Here is a 16,802-nt window from a genome sequence, read left to right as displayed (position 1 = left end):
TATATATAAATAACATTCGTATAAAATTAAACATAACATATCACATTGAATTTTAAATAAATAAAAACATAACGTATCACAAATAAAACCTTTACTAGCTACTATATGCACACCAAAATTATCAGTAACTTCCACGTTAACGATTCATCTATGTATTTCATTATAATGAAATTGAACAAAATTAATCACTTTCCACAAAAGTAAGTTGTAAATGAATGAAACAAACGAATATATATTCAATATTTGCTACACGAATTAATTAAATTAATAAAGTACTACATGCAATTTGCTACACTAATTAATAAACTGATAAGAGAGATCAAGTAGTATGTGAAGACAGCAACTATAGCAATTAATATATAAAGAGTATCATACTTGTGTTCATGAATTTAAAGAATTTTAACAATTGGACTAGCTAGCACAATATTTTTTAGTAGGTACTGGATAGCTAAAATTGGAGAAAGACTAAAGTCGGGAAAAACTATGAAAATTGGAAGAAAAAAAAAATTGTGTAAAATTGGATAGCACAACTCGATATAACACAAGTCCTAAAAACGGAGAAGAACTAGAAATCATACGAGCTTAATTAGGGCTAATTTTTACAGGATACTTTTAAGCTTTATTGACAAGATCACTATAACCTTGAAAATTTGGTCATTTGCGAGGTATGTTAACTTGCTTGAGAACTCACTGCTAGAAAACCTCTTTGTATCCGTCACCGGTGCGCACCTGTGGCCAACACTAAGATAAGTCAGATGTTTTTCGTGGCCAAAGTGTGTTGGTCACAGATTGGACACAGACAATATGATTGTGTTCTAAGCATAGTGTTGCCATTCATTTTCTCCCACAACAAAGAGCGTATATGGCCGCTAAACTGAGACATTTTGAAGTTTTGAAGGCCAATGTTGGCTTACAAAGGGCAAATTCAGGGGAAAAATTTAAAATTTACTCTAGAGATTTAAACAACTTTAACAGTTGGAAGAACACAATATTTTTGGTGGGTATTGGGTAACTAAAATTGGGCGACACACTTAGAAAATAAGAACAACGTTCGGATTATTGAAGCCAGGGTCTTGAGGGAAAGGCCTACCGTGGGCATGCAGTGGAGAAGCCATAAAAGGTTTTCGTGGTATTCAATCAAGTTCAGGGTAAAGTTCTCTTGTGGGGGGGAGGTTCCATGGAGACTGTTTATAAGGGATATCAAAATTCTTCGTCCTTATCAACAATATGTAAGGTTCTGACATGTGCTTAGAAAAAGCTAATTTCGTGGTTGATGCGACAGTTATGAGATATGTGCTCGATTCTCCTTGACTTCGGAAGTTTGACTTCCCTATGTGGTGAAATCTTTTATAAACGTTGAGATTTGCAGTCTTGGTGCAATGGAGATTTTAGGCCTAATTTTAGGTGACATTTATCTTTAACAATAAAAAAATCACATTTGAAAATTAAGATACGAACCTCTATATTTAACATCAGTAATTTGCACACTCACACAACCCTAGTTCATAAGATAATATTATTCAGGACCTGTACCCAAGAGAAAAGAAACAAAATAAAAATATATTTTATTTATAAATTGGGTACATTAGTGTGGATGTTGTGGATCATAGGCCTACGTAAGATGGTGGTCCTATTTCTGGAAAATCATGAACATACTCCGCGGAATCAAGAGTAGGAGTTAGCTGATCAGGGCTGGGTGCTGCTGGGGGATCATTATTCAAATTATTCCAGCCTCCTGCCTTCCTCCGCCATTGTCTTTCGTTGCACGGCGAGTCCCGCCCAATGATACAAGGCCCATAGTCAGCCGTCTCGGCTCGAGCCGCAGCCGCAGCCACCGCAACCACAACCAGAATTGTCGCCAACAACTTCCACATTGTTGTTGCTCTTGGTCGTGGGTGTGTTATGAGGCAAGTGACAAGTCAAGTTATATATAATATAGGTATTGAAATTTAACAACGCTAACTTTCTGAAAAAATATAATTCTATTAAATGAAACTGATGAACATATTCATTCAATTATCCTCACGTTATGTGATGAGGTTTAAAAGATGTAAGTTACTACTTTTATTATTTGTTGTAATTAACACAATATTTTTGGTGGGTATGTATGGTAAGTAGATTTGGACTCAACAAATTTATTTATATATAAGAATAAGGTGGAAGATAAAATGTGAAGGATATAAAATCAATACGAAATTAACATGACGTTTATAAATTTTCGGCATAACATTGTGTCGTGTCGTGTAGTGTTTGTTTCAAAACTTTGGCATGAGATTGAAACATTATACCAAATTAACATGTCTTGACACGAATTGACATCAATATATAATTGAAAATGATAAAATAATTCTCTTTTAAAGTCGCTTAATTAATTGGTCGTGTTGTGTTGTGTTTTGTTAAACCAAAATAATAAGATGCCTTGCTGTTTTGGCGTGTTGACTGGATCTTTTCAGCTGTTAAGGCTTTTGGGTTTTGTTGGGCCTGTCTTGTTGTTCAACTTCTTGTACTTGTTTTGGGCTTTTGGCTTTTGCTCTCTTTAGTCTGGTCATATAGTTTATTCACCCAAAATGGAAACGACACCGTATACATTTTTCGATACTTTTGTGTTTTAAGAAGGTGACGAGGAAAGGCATCTCTTTCCAATTTATTTTTATTTTTATTTTTTGTTGGAAGTCTCTTTCCAATTTGACGCTTCTCATTTTCATCGTCTGTAAATAGTAAATACAAAAATGGTCCAAAAACACGTTTTTGAAGGCGAAACCAAACATGTCTTAAATTTCAATTTCAATTCCCAAAAATCCCCCTCCCTAAAGTCTTAATTTTCAAAATTGGTCTCTTTTTAATTTCTAATTGCCATTCTACGTCTTCCCTCTGCTTAGTCCTCACTCAAAACCCATCAACCTTTTGCACCAGATCAGGTTGGAGATCCAGCGAACCCGTAAAAAGGTTCGCATTGCAAGGTACTTTTGTTTAATCAAAACTCTTCAATTTTTTTCTTTTTAAAAAGTCTGTTGGATCTGGTCCATGCTTAACTTTTCCAATTATACCTCTCTGCATTTGCTCGTTCTGGTGTTTTCTTACTTATTGCTGAATTTTGGGGAACTGGGTATCCATTGGTGTTTCTGGGATTTTCGGATTTTTTGTGGGAATTTGGATTTGGGTTTTGAGAAGCTATATTCATGAAGTGCTTTGGCGAATTTGGCAGACAAATTTGATAAGGTGGTTTGCTTAATTCGCATTGTTATAGTTTTTTGATGCCATGGGATTGGTCGGGGTTTTGTTGATACATCTAATCAAATGTTGAATTAGGTGCTGGTTTTTCATAAAGACAAGAGTCTTTAGTTAGCCCTTCAATGGTGGATGTTGGAGGGATCCTAATTTTAATAAAGTGTTTTTTTTTTTGGACGAATTTTTTTTAATAAAGTGTTAAGCTCTTAATGTTGTGGTTAGTTCTTCTGTTGTAGCTCAGATGCATCGCTCTGATTTGTTTTTGTTTTTTTTTCTTAAGCTGAATTAGTTATTGCATCACATCAGAGCTATGGAATAATGAACTTGGTTTTCTGTATAGATGGCGTCCAGGATTTCAAAACATTTAGCCCCATTTATGTTTTCCTTTTAGTAACTTTTGTATATGAAAATCACTATTTTGTTCTACTTCTATTTGACATCCCAACCTCCCAAACTTTAAGGCAATTGCTTCCAAATTCTTTTGGTCGCTTTGGAGGCATATTTTATATTTCCCTGTGATTTCATTTTCTGCAGGTTCTTGGCTGGCTACGTGGTGGAAAAATTTCCTAATTGCTAGTTTTATCTATGTTTGGAGGTCTTGCAACAGTTCCTTCCAATAGTCCACATTTAAGAAAGTCGGGTAGCAGACCTGTTGTCTCTGATCTGGGTACAATTAGTGTTTGGGTTATGACTTATGAGTTCTGTGGTTACTGTGTAGATATATCTACCTTGGGGTTTTGTTTGCCCTTCACTGTCCTAATAGTTAAAGTAAAAACTCTTTCAGGTATAAGTGATAACGAAAATGGTGCTGAGGAGGGTTTCTTGAATCTGACAGAAGCAAACGATATGAAGGGTGGAAGCATGCCAATTAGTACAGCTGCAATAATGCCATCTCCAGCTTTGTTATGGAGATTCAAGGTTTCGTTATTTATAATATTTTTGTGTATTTCTAATATACATTTTTCCAGTTATTTCCTGCTTTTTGCTAGATAATTGTAAACTTCTCAACCTGGTAGAAGAAGGAAATTTAAAATTCTGAAATAGATTGCATGGATCACCAAAGTTTGATTGAATACAAGTGGTCATTCCTTCTCTGCTTCATTGAGAGTATTTTTGATAATTAGGATGGTTTTTTACTCGATAGCAAGCCAGATATATGTTTTCTCATATTCTATTTATTTGCTTTCGTTTTCTGGTTTCTAAGTTGATCTGATATGCAGGCCCTACTGTTCTTTGTCTGGGGTTTCATTTGTTGCAAGGTCAGTTCTATATAATCCTGTTTTTACTACTGAATGTAGGATTCTGATTTTAATGCCATAAGAAGTGACAAGAACCAATATACATTAATATTGATCATGCTGCAAGGATGTTGTAACCAAACTACCCTCTAAATTTGCAGATTGGATGGGATTCTGTCATGAGGATGAGTGTGGATCTGCGAGATTTATTTCTATATGAGGCTTTTTTGTATTATAATCCTCTACTTCTTGTGGTTAGTTATGGTTTCTTATTCAGAATTGACTATCCTATCATACTTCTGCATTCTATATCCTTATATTGAAATCTTTTCCTCTGTTTTTGATATGTGCAGACTATGATGGTTTGGTTTTGGGGAATTAATCTATGGGTGTTTGCTCAGGCCAATGTCAATTATGCAAAAATTTTTGATCTCGATCAAAATCATCTGACCCACAGAGAAATATGGAAGGTACCAGTACGTTAAGTCAGTCATCTTGAGTTATTAGCCTAAGAGTTATTTTCTGGTGCTGTTGTCAACTTTAATGGTTATGCTATACAAACATAAGGCTTGTAATGCATAGTTTGTATTTTCACGTTTCTTATGGAATTATATTTTTCATCTGTTTTGACTGTGTATAGTGGCTTTTTTGTTAACTATTCTTTAATTTAAAGGTAGGAAGTCATAACATGTAGCTTTCAATGCGTTTTTTAAAAACATATTACAAAACATATCTTCAATTTTGCTGTTGGAAGAAAACTAATTGTGAGGAGCATACTGCATTTTAGTTATTTCTTTAAATAGGAGGTTGCATGTTTTCTTTATGGAATGCTGTTGGTCAACTACTTTTGGCATATCAGCCATTGATTCTTTTCTCCTTCTTTTTACCTCCTTTTTCATTGATTCACTCTTACCATTCAATATGCTATTTGCAGTGTGCCACATGGATGACAATCGTTGTGCCAACAAGCATGACAGCATATCTTTATCTTTATTCGCATGGAGAAGTGTCACTTGCTGCATCGCAACCAGTGTAATAGATGCATCCAGTCTCATTGTTGTAGACATGACTATTATATTATGTATTTAATACTAATTTTATACATATATATACGCATGACTATTATAAATAAAAGGGAAGGGTACTACAGGAGACTTGGCAGTACATTGCCACCCCAAAACTGCTATTGCAAAGCGTGCTTAACTTTGTGACTGGAAAAAGTGGTTCCAATAGTTTTTGTTAATATCAAGTGAAATTCTTTATTGAGCACTTCTGTAGGCCTAATTGTAAATGGAAGCATAGTGGTGGGCAATGAAGTTTATGCATGTTGAAGACTTTGTTTTTCCTGTAATGATTAAGTTTTATGCTTAAATCTTTTTTATTTTCAATATTTTGTTTATATATGTGTTTACCTAAAATTCACAAGATTTATGAAATACTTATATAAGTCCACTTTCATCCGTGATTAAAAAACGAAAGTTTAATTGTTTGAATAACCAGCCTTTTCAAAGGAAATTGTTTGAATGACCAAAGTTTCCAAGCTAAATGATGTATTCCACTGCATAGAATAAATGGTGCAGTTATATTTTTATGATTGTTTATATTATCTGCCTAACATTATTTATCATACTGACAATGTCAATGCCCACGTTTTGTCTTCCTTCAATTTTAGTATCTTGTAATTGTGCTAAGTTTTACATACATTCTTCTGCAGGTACTCTTATATGCTGCTGTTGCAATGATTTTGATATTCCCTTTTGATATTTTCTATTTGTCATCTCGCTTTTACTTGTTAAGGACTCTGTGGCGTATAGTTCTCCCATTACAGGCAAGTTTGTTTCTTTCAGGAAAAAATTTTGCTCCTTTTGCTGTCTGTTGTTTTTGTTTCCTACTTACTGGCAAAATAATTCTCACAATGCTTGTTTATCTTTTGGAATTTGAGCTAGATAACTGTGAAGGTGAAAAAAAAATTGTTTGTTAAGTGATATGATTTCCCTTGTCAATGCAAAACCTCTAAGAAGCTTAGAGGTTTATTTTCCCAATGTCTATTTATGTTGTTAAGAGCATTCAGTTTCTACAAGGCCAAAGTTATCATTTTGCCTCTCATGATTATTCCCTGTACTAGAGATGGTTCCCTACTTTGTCTGGATATATGTTCAGCACTGTGAACAGGATGTGACTAATTGATTATGGTTTTCTCAGAACTTGAATGTATGAAATACGGATTTTATCACACTAAGTTTTGCGATGATTGCTAATGTGGGTCCCATTACATGCGTAACCGCTGTATGTATTAGAAAGTATGTTTCACTAATCAATCATCAATGAGAGTGAAAAGTGAAAGTTGAACCTTATCCTCTTATAAATTTCCCAGAATGGCAGCACTGCAGTGCCAAACCAATTACTTACTTCCAGTTGCTTAGGAATGGAGTTTATATTCTGGTCTCAACTAGTGCTTTGAGTTTTTTGTTGTTTGTGTGTAGGATGTTTAAATAATGTTTGTTACTTATTTTCCGAATACAGGCAATATCATTTTCTGACTTTTTCCTGGCCGATATTTTGACATCCATGTCCAAGGTATGCATCTTATGTTTAATTTTACCATTATCCAAGTCATTTCACATGAGTGTAATCTTTGTGATATATTAAACATGTTGATAATTGTGTAGTGTGTATCTATATACATTCATGTGTTTCTTTTCTTTTTAATTAATTATTTATAGAAGTAGAATATAGGTGTTGATTAAGGAATTATAGTATATGTGGTTAACCTAATAGGGGTGCAGAATCAAGAAATGCTTTGGCATCTATGATGAGATTTCTGATTTCCCCTATGCTTTTCTATTCTGATTATGATTGTCATTTCTATGCAGGTGCTTTCAGATTTGGAGCGATCAGTATGTCGAATGGTCCATCGACAGGTTAGGGTTTCACTTTTGAGTTGGGATTCTTCGTCCATGCCTTTTGCTTTAATTTTTCTCTTTTCTGCTGATGACAAAAAACTTTATTCTTTCATATGTACTTATAATAATCTTTTATCGATTTTCGTAATTAAAAAAAAAAAATTGCTATTGTATTATTGAGATCACATGACAGTCCTGCTCCTTTCGGTTCTTGTTTGACTTTTGTTTGTTAAAGAGATATTGGTGATACTTCACTTTTTTTTTTTCTAAGATGTTTTCTTTGAAAACAGGTTGCCACTATTGCATGGTTTGAAGCTGACTCAGTTTGTGGCAGTCACTCTGTTGCCATCCCCTTGGTTCTTGTTTTGCCTTACCTTTTTCGTTTGTTCCAATGCCTTCGACAATATAAGGATACTGGAGAGAAAACAACCCTTCTAAATGGTATGCTCACTTGGCCACTTTTCTTAAATGTATCTTTTTCAATGGTTTTCTCTGGCCTCAAATTTTTTCCTCAATTCATTTGGACATGTTTCTTCTCCTCCTTAGAGCCTCAGTGGCACTCATTCATTTTTTTTGAGACACTTAGAGAATTTTGGTTTTGCACTGCTATGTAAAATAAAATATTACAAATACCATTAAACACATCCTATTATCTAGACAGTTGGTATATGCAAATTTAGTTTTTGATCTTGCAATTGGTATTCTGTTCCCCTTCTCTTAATTAAAGTTAAGTTTGCAAGTACTTCTGTCAATTCTCAACATTTCACTTTTGCATTCACAGATAGAACTTTTATGCGTGTTACATTTTCATTTGCAACTATGATTCATTGCAGTACTAAATTTATCTGCTTCTGATTTCAGCCTTGAAGTATTCAACTGCAGTACCTGTGATTTATCTTTCAGCCCTTAAATATCATGTCTTTCCTGAGAAGTGGACAAACTTTTATCGGCCCCTCTGGCTTCTATCAGGTGTTTTGAACTCTTTGTACTCGTTCTACTGGGACGTGACTAGAGATTGGGACTTGAGGTAGGTGAAATGCTTTTTATTTCACACAATATTAATAGTAGATAAATGCTGAACTTGTGACTTTAATATTTCACATTCGTTCCGATGTCACCTTAATCAACACATTAACAAACTGCTGGAATGAAATATCCATCAGATACAATTACCACGCAATCACTGCTTCATGCAACCAGATTTAGAATGAACTCATGTGTTCATACAACCAGGGAACTTTATTTTTTATGTCGTTTGATGATGGTTTGCTTCTTTGTAAAGCAGTGATAAATGTTAGAACACAGATTATTCATGCTTTCAACTTGTTGCATCATTAGTATCATTTTGCTCTGCCCTCTAAATATCTGATTTCCTTTTGTCAGTGCTTTCACTCGGATTTTCAAGTTCAGCAAAGCACATCCCTTGTCAAACCTCATACATGGACGGAAATGGGTAAGTATATACCATTCTTCTGGTGTCAGTAGTAGTAATACACAAACTAATTATTTAACACATAGCCTGGTTGGTTTTGTCCCCTTAATCCCATGCAAGGTGGCCTTGACACTCCTATGCAAACCAAATGACTCACCTTGTGACTGGCCTTGAAATTATTTTATGTGAAATGTGTTGCAGGTTTACTTCTGGGTGATAAGTAGCAACTTGATTCTGCGTTGTACCTGGACGTACAAGCTGTCTTCCCATCTTCGCCACAATTACCTTACTGTGTTCGCAATCACAGCCTTGGAGATTTTCCGTCGCTTTCAATGGGTTTTCTTCCGTGTAGAAAACGAGTGGAACAAGATGAACTCTAAGTCAAACATTCAGCTTTCCATGGGCGACACCGCAAATGAGGAAGAAAGATTACTTGTTTCTAATGGCCACAGTGTATAGGCCTTTAAGCAGTTATTCTCTTCCTCGAATCATCATTCCTAGCTTTGTATAATTTTTTTCCCTAGTGGGATTGCTCATCGCCTTTTTCAATTTCAATTTACATGAACAAATGAAAAACGTTTCTTCAACAGTGAGGAGATAATGTATACGTCACTTCATTTTGTGAAACAACATTTGTATAATGATGCCTCTTTGTCTTTGCTTAGAAGATAAAAAAATTTGGGATCTGCCCCTTCGCAATTCAATTCTAGGAAGTTTCCCTTCAAACCAAATCAATTGGCACCACTTATTTCATGGATTTGGTGCTGGCCGATTAAAATCCTATCTCCAAATCGCATGCATTTGTGGGATTCCCTTCAAACCAAATCAATTGGCTCAAGGTCACTCCCAAATTCCAGCTACTTATCAAACCACCACCTTTCGATAGCTCCAGCCTCCAGCCACCGAATGGTATGCACACGTGTCAAACATCCAGTTCGTCAGTCGTTGCCACCCAACCCAACCCAGATAATATGCACAGCAAGGTCAACCCTCTCTAGTCTTAAACCACCCAAAACTCTTCCTCGCAGTTCCCACCTGAAAACCAGTAGCCACAACCATAATGAGCTAAATGTTAGCCACCGACGAGTTCACCAATCACCATGGCCGGCCGGAGCCGAGTATCCCGAGAGTGTTAACCATACTCTCTTTCGTGCTGGAGAAGTTGGTTGCTCGAAATAACACGCTTGCAGATGGCCTGAGCCAGCAACTTGATGGACAGAGTTGTGGCTCGGCTGGGATTGGGAAGAGCTTGAATGTGTTTCATGGCGTGAGGGCACCAAGCATAAGCATACCCAAGTACTTGGAGAGGCTCTACAAGTACACGGATTGTAGCCCTTCATGTTTTGTGGTTGGGTATGTGTACATAGATAGGCTGCTTCATAAGCACCCTGACTCTCTTGTGCTGTCCTTGAATGTCCATAGATTGCTGGTCACAAGCGTTATGATTGCTTCTAAGATGCTAGATGATGTGTAAGTTTATTTATATATATCTACCTCTCCTTGTTTTCATGAATTGGGATTTTGATTTCTCTCAATGATATGCTGGAAAGTTTCCAAATTTTGTTTCATTGTGTAATTCATTTGATTCAGATTGCCCCAAATTCTGTATGGCTAGCTGCAACAGAGTATTTGAATACTATAAAATCAATTACTATGGAAAACTGCATTTGATTTAGTACTAGAATATTTTTCCTGAATTGGAATTAGTCAGCCCTTGTTTACACCAGCACATAGAAGTCTGCCATGTTCATGATGCTGTAAATTTTGATTGTGTTTGTTCTTCTGTTTACATTACAACATGCATGCTGCAGGCATTATAACAATGCATTTTATGCCCGGGTTGGCGGAGTAAGCAACGCTGAATTGAACAGACTAGAAGTGGAGTTGCTTTTCCTGCTGGATTTTGGTGTCATGGTGAGCTCTAGAGTTTTTGAGAGTTATTGCTTCCATTTAGAAAAAGAAATGATGCTCAATGGGGCATGCCAAAGGATTGAAAGGCCATTGTTAGTCCTCAGTGATGTGGCCGAAATACGGGAAAATTCTCAGAGTTCCTTACCACCTCAGATATCAGAAAACACAAAGAGTTCCTCACCACCTAAGATTGTGGACTGATCTGATGAACTGTTTTTCAATTTCTTTTTTCTTTTTCTGTATCTTAATTCTCTCTGGCTAGCAAGGTTCATAATGTTGGTTAGAGAGGCTCATGGTTAACCTTTTCTTTTCTTTCCCATTTTTTTTCTTCTGTTAAGATCACTTATCATTCATGTAAAAGAAGAAGCTTCAGCTTTTGTGACCGTCTTTTTCCAAAATTGAGTATTATACAAAAGGAATTAATTCTTGACTTGCATTTGAAATTATTGGAGTTTATAATTAGAATCTAGACTATGAATGCAGTTTGGTGGGCTTAGAGATAGAAACATAAGTTCTGCTGAATTCTGAGGATCATACAGATTATTGGGTTGCTTTCGAAATTCTGCTAGCTAACCTTTCATGCATTATATTGTGCAAATATGATGAAGTCCAAGGCATTTTACATCCATTCATGGCCCCTTCTAATTAAGGCTCTTAATTAATCCTCTAACCATACCAACCTTAATCAAAATTCCAAATTTGAAACATGTAGCTAATAACACTATATATGAAGTTCCAACTTCAGTTTCCTTGAGTACAAGGCAACACTTATTCTCTGTCTGGCCTATTTGATATTCTATGCTTCCTGTGATTGTGCTACTACTGTTTTTTTCCCCACTTTAACTTCATCTAAATTCACCTGGATTAAGCAACAAAACTAGAAAGCGAAAGAATATCAAGAACAAACAGGAACACCACAAATACTAATTCTTGCTATTGGAAAAATAAGGTTGAAAGCTAAACCAGGAACTTCTTTCTGGTGCTAGTTTCACTTATAAGCCCAATTCTTTTCAGGTTTCACAACAAATTCCTCAAGTAGTAACACAAATAACCAAGTGGCTAGTACCATGTTACACCATATAAATTTGGTAACAAGAAGAATCTGATTTGTGAAATAGTTGTTACATCATATAAAGTTAGTAAACAATAACAATATGATTTGTCAAATAATTTGTTTTAATAAGTACAAAACATCCTTGTATGGGAAATATAAGAAAATTATGAATTAGTTGAGCTATTCCACCTCCATTTATGCAGGTAAAGGTTCGAAACCCCAAGAACCCAATAAATATTTATGTGAACACCTCTCCCCCAATCGTTTGTAAAAAAAATGTAGAAAACAAAATCAGAATGTTCATGTATGATAAAAATACTCTATTGTAAAGCATTAAACTATATAATATAATAAAATATGTGCTTTTAATTTAGTAGCAAAAAGAAAAAGAAAAAAAACTATTGAAAGAAAAACACAGACAGAAAAAAGAAAATAAAAAAATCGCAATTTCGCATCAAAGACTCTTCTCTCTCTCTCTGTCATCGTTGACAAAAAGGCACAAGCTTTCGCTCTCTGTACATTCCAGAGATAAAAGCGAGGGGAAGGAGCCGAGGTCCTGAGCTGAGTATTAATCAGAAGCTTTGGCTTCGCCGACGCCTAAGCTTTTCAAAACGACGACTAGTCGTCGGTTTAACCCATGGCCGAGTCTTCGAAAGAAGAGCTGCTTCAGCTCATCAAGCGCTTCGGGGCTTACCTCACTGTGAAGATGTCTAGTATCTTCCCGATCTCCCTCCACAACCTGGTTCTTACCTCTTTTTCATGCTTTTTTCCTTATCTTGTCAAATTTTCTGACGGATCTGAATGGCATCCCCGCCTAAAATTGTTCATATCTGTCAATTATCTTGAATTGCTTCATGGGTTTATCATTTTATGTTCCAATTTTGTTTGTTCATTTGATTTGTGTGCAACTTGGTTCTAATCTCAACGTGAATTTATTTAGGATGTTGGTTTTTTTTGAGAAAATTTGATGTGTAAATGATCCATAACTGGAAATTAGAGAAATTTGGGATGACCATATTTGATACTTTGTAGCGTAGGAAAAAAAGAGACATACTTGCAAACATTGGCCCTTTCAGTTCAATATAACTTAGTGAAGCCTAATTTCCATTACTATATCTCCAATTTGTGAATTGCGATGGGTGCTGCGAATCTGCTGCATGTCTTTAGTTAGTACCCAGAAACCCTGTGTCATGCATTTCCTGCATTAGTGTACTTTTTGTACAATGACTGGCTCTCAACTGATACACAAAGCTATAAGTAGAATTGACCCAGGATAAAGAGATACTCAAGAGGTAAATGAAGCTAATGTGAACCGTGTCAAGTGGTAGATATTACCTATTTTCTTCTGTTTCAAGATCGAATGCACGGACTGAAATGTATGTTACAAGAAAAATAGAATTCTATAAGCCTGATGGGTTTAGTGGATTTCATAGGTATATTATCAATTTTTTTTTTTTGGGATTATCCCATTCTATTACGATTCATCTTTGGCTTATAAGTATCAAAGTATTGCTGGAATAGAGATGTCAAAGTTGAGCTGTCTCAAAATTTTACAATGTTATCAGAATTCACATTAGGGTAAAGAGATACTCAAGAGGTAAGTGAAGCTAATGTAACCGTGTCAAGGGGTAGATTTTACCTATTTTCTTCTGTTTCAAGATCGAATGCACAGACTAAAACGTATGTTACAAGAAAAATAGAATTCTATAAGCCTGATGGGTTTAGTGGATTTCATAGTTATATTATCAATTTTTTTTTGGGATTATCCCATTCTATTACATTTCATCTTTGGCTTATAAGTATCAAAGTAATGCTGGAATAGAGATGTTGAAGTTGAGTTGTCTCAAGATTTTTCAATGTTATCAGAATTCACGTTCTATTGGGGCTATCGCGGGCTTTGCTGTTGCAATAGTTTTCACCTGGAGGCTGCTGAGATCACCCAGTGGACCTCAGAGAAGGCAACCAAAGAGACAGGCACCTGCATCCAGTAGTTCTGGCATCAGTTCACAGTCAAATGCAACATTGACAACTTCAGGAGTTTCATCTTCAGAGGACACAAGAGCACAAAATGTTGTTGATGAGTTCTTTCAGCCAGTAAAGGTAAATGTCTGCCAGATGGGTTTGCATGCCACTTTGTATTGACATTGTTTATTTATGCTGAATCTTTTTTTTTTGTGTTTTTTCCTTTTCTAATTCCAGCCAACTTTGGGGCAAATAGTTCGGCAGAAACTGAGTGAAGGAAGAAAGGTAAGTGTCATTGAGAACTTGTGTTTCGTCTTCTCGATATAGTGAAGCTATACGACCTTTGGGTTTTACTTTTATATTTAGCGGCACTTCATAATTAAAACTATAAAGCTTCAAATGTGTCATATTGGTTAAGTAGCTGGTATTTACTATGTGATACCCTAGGAAGTCATGTAATGTAATGAAAATTTGAATAATTTGTATAAGCATGAAAGTTTTTTCTTTGTAATTTTGCATCAACAAATTCATGTTTTAAAGTTTATTGTAGGTAACTTGTCGTTTACTTGGAGTAGTCCTTGAGGAAAGTACCCCAGAAGAACTTCAGGTGTCTGATTGTCTTTCCAGTAGCATTCTTTCTGTAAATTTAGTGGTGGACGTTGTAATAACTGGAAAAGGATTAACATTACTTTTTTTACCTTGTGCCTGGCAGAAACAAGTGACTGTGAGGTACTCAGTGCTGGAAGTACTCTTGGAGATCACAAAATTTTGTGATTTGTATCTCATGGAAAGAGTTCTCGACGATGAAACTGAAGTGCGTGCAAGCCTCTTTGTATCAATCATTTTGCTTGGGTTCTGTAATTTTTTATGAGATTAATAGGTTTTCATGCATGTTGTTTAATTTCATTTCTTATTCATGCTGTTTAAATTCTACTGTTTTATCTATGCCTATTGCTGTGTTGTAAATATTCGTTTTTATTATCATTTGCGAAATGATATTGCTTCTTGCTTTCAGAAAAAGGTTCTACTGGCTTTGGAAGATGCTGGGGTTTTCACATCTGGGGGTTTGGTGAAAGAAAAGGTAGGTATATGGGTTGATAGTACTTTGATTAAAAAATATATATATGGGTTGATAGTGTTATATAACTTTTCAGAATCCCAATTTTTATTTTTATTTTTTTAATAATCCTGCTTGCTTGTTATTAGTTTTATGTGCAGGCGGTTGTGTTTGGCTTTCTGGTTACTTTTTTCATTCTGCACCTTATGCATATTCTCTTTTCATTATTTTTGAAAGAAATCATTTTTGTACTTTCACTTTTTATGAATTGGAGCTAATCAATATAAACCATCAACAAACAAATTTTCTTTTGAACTCATAAGACTTACAATACAGCTTTTTGAATGAGCCAAGATCTTGGAAACTAACCAGTACTTGTATTCTTGGATCCCAATATTTCCATTTTGACTGAAAGAAATTAAGAGTAATTGCAGAAACTTAGGGGCCGGCCCTGAGCAAGATTGGTGAGATAATTGAGGGAAGGCCCAATAGGTCCTCAAATGAAAAATGACTGGTTTGGTTGTTACTTAGGAAAAAGCTACAGTATGTGAGAAAGTGGTCACACAGAATGAAAAAGTAATGAATTTGATTGAAATTTGTCCCACACTTGACTTAATAGAGCCAGAGAAGTTGAAGTGGAACACCACCAATTCCAATAGGCATTTGAAGGATGGTTTTTGCGTATGTTAAGATGTGCTTTTCTGATTGGCTTAGTATTATCTTACCCATTTTTGGAAGTCTGTCTGTTATATTTGAAAACCAACTTACAATTACAAGTCTTAAAGTACAACTAGTTGATGAAATGATATTTCAGTTATTTCATAGATTCAACTTGCTGGGATGCTGTTATTTTTGTCTTCTTCAATTTCTTGTGTTATCTACATAATCCTTGTGATTTATTTGCAGGTTCTCTTCTGTAGCACAGAGAATGGACGAACATCTTTTGTTCGCCAATTGGAACCAGATTGGCATATTGACACAAATCCTGACATCATCTTTCAATTATCTGTATATTCTTATTGCTTACCTTGTTTTTCTACACGTCATTCTTCAATCTCATGCCCCATGTTCTGATGTATATGCTCATTTCCATGGTTGTCATCTGAATTATTCATTTATTTACTGGTTGCAGAGGTTTATCAAGTATCAGCTTCACATCTCTCCTACCAGAACTGAACGGGCTGCTTCTAATGTGTTCAACTCCCCATCCTTGGAACAGTTCTTTGGATGTGTTTGATGATCCAACAAATAAAAGATACAAATATAATCTTTAGGTTTCTACTAGGGTTCTTCTTTTTCCCGCATTTGGGTTTTATGTTAATTTTAAGTTCCAGCTCCAGCTTATTAATGCTAAATGGTTTTCGTGTCTCGGTGTACTTATGCTGTTGTTAACTTGTTATTAGTCGCTAGTCAGATAGACTTGCTCTGTATCACCCCACCGTTTCAAGGGATATCTCATTGTTTGAAATTTATGTAATATATTGGATCAAATCCAAACTCCAACTACAAGTTTTGTGAAATTGTTAATGCTTGTAATTTACTCAGTTAAAGGATTCTATATGCCAACATTGACAATAATTTTGGTGTTACATGTTATAAAGTTGAAAGTTTTGAAATTTAATGGTGAATGGTTTGTCAAGTTTTCTTGTTGCACTTAGAAGATGGAAGATGGATGGTACTGCTGTTGAGTTCTACAAAATTTCTGGCGGTGTGTGATGTTTCTCGGTGAGCAAGGGCACATTGTCTGTCACATGAGAAACAAAGTCTTTTGGAAGACACTAAGAACTAGCAATTTGCAGATGTGGGTTCCGTCCTCTTTGCACTTAAGTTCGAATTCTCCCTCCCGGCTATCGCTTTTAATATCCCTTATAATAGAATAATTTAGAGTATAGCTTGTATTAAAAGAAAAAGAATGTAATTATATTAAAGTGAAAAAGAAGGTTACTGTAAAATCATATCTTGAAGGAAAAAATTGAAGATATTACTTCCATTTCTCAAAAGTCTTTATTTTTTCTGA

The 16,802-nt window shown here is 35.3% G+C and overlaps 3 protein-coding genes across 7 annotated transcripts; all 3 read left to right on the top strand.

Annotated features, from left to right (window-relative positions):
* The first annotated feature begins 2,755 nt into the window (after positions 1–2,755).
* LOC110754477 (uncharacterized) lies at positions 2,756–9,431 on the top strand. Of its 5 annotated transcripts, none has more exons than XM_021955545.2 (14): positions 2,756–2,960; positions 3,763–3,868; positions 4,013–4,146; positions 4,449–4,487; positions 4,628–4,720; positions 4,820–4,936; positions 5,401–5,496; positions 6,181–6,294; positions 6,990–7,043; positions 7,340–7,387; positions 7,660–7,810; positions 8,231–8,396; positions 8,753–8,822; positions 9,003–9,431. In XM_021955545.2, the coding sequence occupies exons 2-14, from the start codon at positions 3,814–3,816 to the stop codon at positions 9,258–9,260; spliced, it is 1,395 nt and encodes a 464-aa protein (XP_021811237.2). In that variant the 5' UTR covers positions 2,756–2,960; positions 3,763–3,813; the 3' UTR covers positions 9,261–9,431. The 5 variants fall into 5 exon arrangements, with proteins under 5 accessions (XP_021811237.2, XP_021811236.2, XP_088106933.1 ...); XM_021955544.2 differs by having other exon boundaries at positions 2,758–2,960; positions 3,763–3,895; XM_088250806.1 differs by lacking the exon at positions 2,756–2,960 and adding an exon at positions 3,072–3,219.
* A 133-nt stretch (positions 9,432–9,564) lies between these two features.
* Positions 9,565–11,148, top strand: CYCP2;1 (cyclin p2;1). The gene is made up of 2 exons (XM_021955503.2): positions 9,565–10,271; positions 10,613–11,148. Exons 1-2 carry the CDS (start codon positions 9,871–9,873, stop codon positions 10,911–10,913), a joined length of 702 nt encoding a protein of 233 aa, XP_021811195.1. The 5' UTR covers positions 9,565–9,870; the 3' UTR covers positions 10,914–11,148.
* Positions 11,149–12,209: 1,061 nt separating this feature from the next.
* Positions 12,210–16,363, top strand: PEX22 (peroxin 22). Its single transcript, XM_021955530.2, has 8 exons — positions 12,210–12,508; positions 13,633–13,866; positions 13,966–14,013; positions 14,279–14,335; positions 14,441–14,542; positions 14,744–14,809; positions 15,692–15,793; positions 15,918–16,363. The coding sequence occupies exons 1-8, from the start codon at positions 12,404–12,406 to the stop codon at positions 16,020–16,022; spliced, it is 819 nt and encodes a 272-aa protein (XP_021811222.1). The 5' UTR covers positions 12,210–12,403; the 3' UTR covers positions 16,023–16,363.
* Positions 16,364–16,802: the final 439 nt, after the last annotated feature.

The sequence above is a fragment of the Prunus avium genome, chromosome 3 (assembly GCF_965620075.1).
Source record: "Prunus avium chromosome 3, drPruAviu1.hap1.1, whole genome shotgun sequence".
Lineage (NCBI taxonomy): Eukaryota > Viridiplantae > Streptophyta > Magnoliopsida > Rosales > Rosaceae > Prunus > Prunus avium.
The sequence above is the reverse complement of the archived record's forward strand: the minus strand, read 5'-3'. Positions and strand labels throughout refer to the sequence as shown.

Coding starts and splice junctions, on each gene's coding strand:
- LOC110754477 (XM_021955544.2), top strand. CDS start 3,814: ATGTTTGGAGGTCTTGCAACAGTTCCTTCCAATAGTCCACATTTAAGA. Junction 5,497..6,180: donor CACTTGCTGCATCGCAACCA/GTGTAATAGATG, acceptor ATTCTTCTGCAG/GTACTCTTATATGCTGCTGT. Junction 7,388..7,659: donor GTCGAATGGTCCATCGACAG/GTTAGGGTTTCA, acceptor CTTTGAAAACAG/GTTGCCACTATTGCATGGTT.
- PEX22 (XM_021955530.2), top strand. CDS start 12,404: ATGGCCGAGTCTTCGAAAGAAGAGCTGCTTCAGCTCATCAAGCGCTTC. Junction 13,867..13,965: donor AGTTCTTTCAGCCAGTAAAG/GTAAATGTCTGC, acceptor TTCTAATTCCAG/CCAACTTTGGGGCAAATAGT. Junction 14,336..14,440: donor GTACCCCAGAAGAACTTCAG/GTGTCTGATTGT, acceptor TGTGCCTGGCAG/AAACAAGTGACTGTGAGGTA.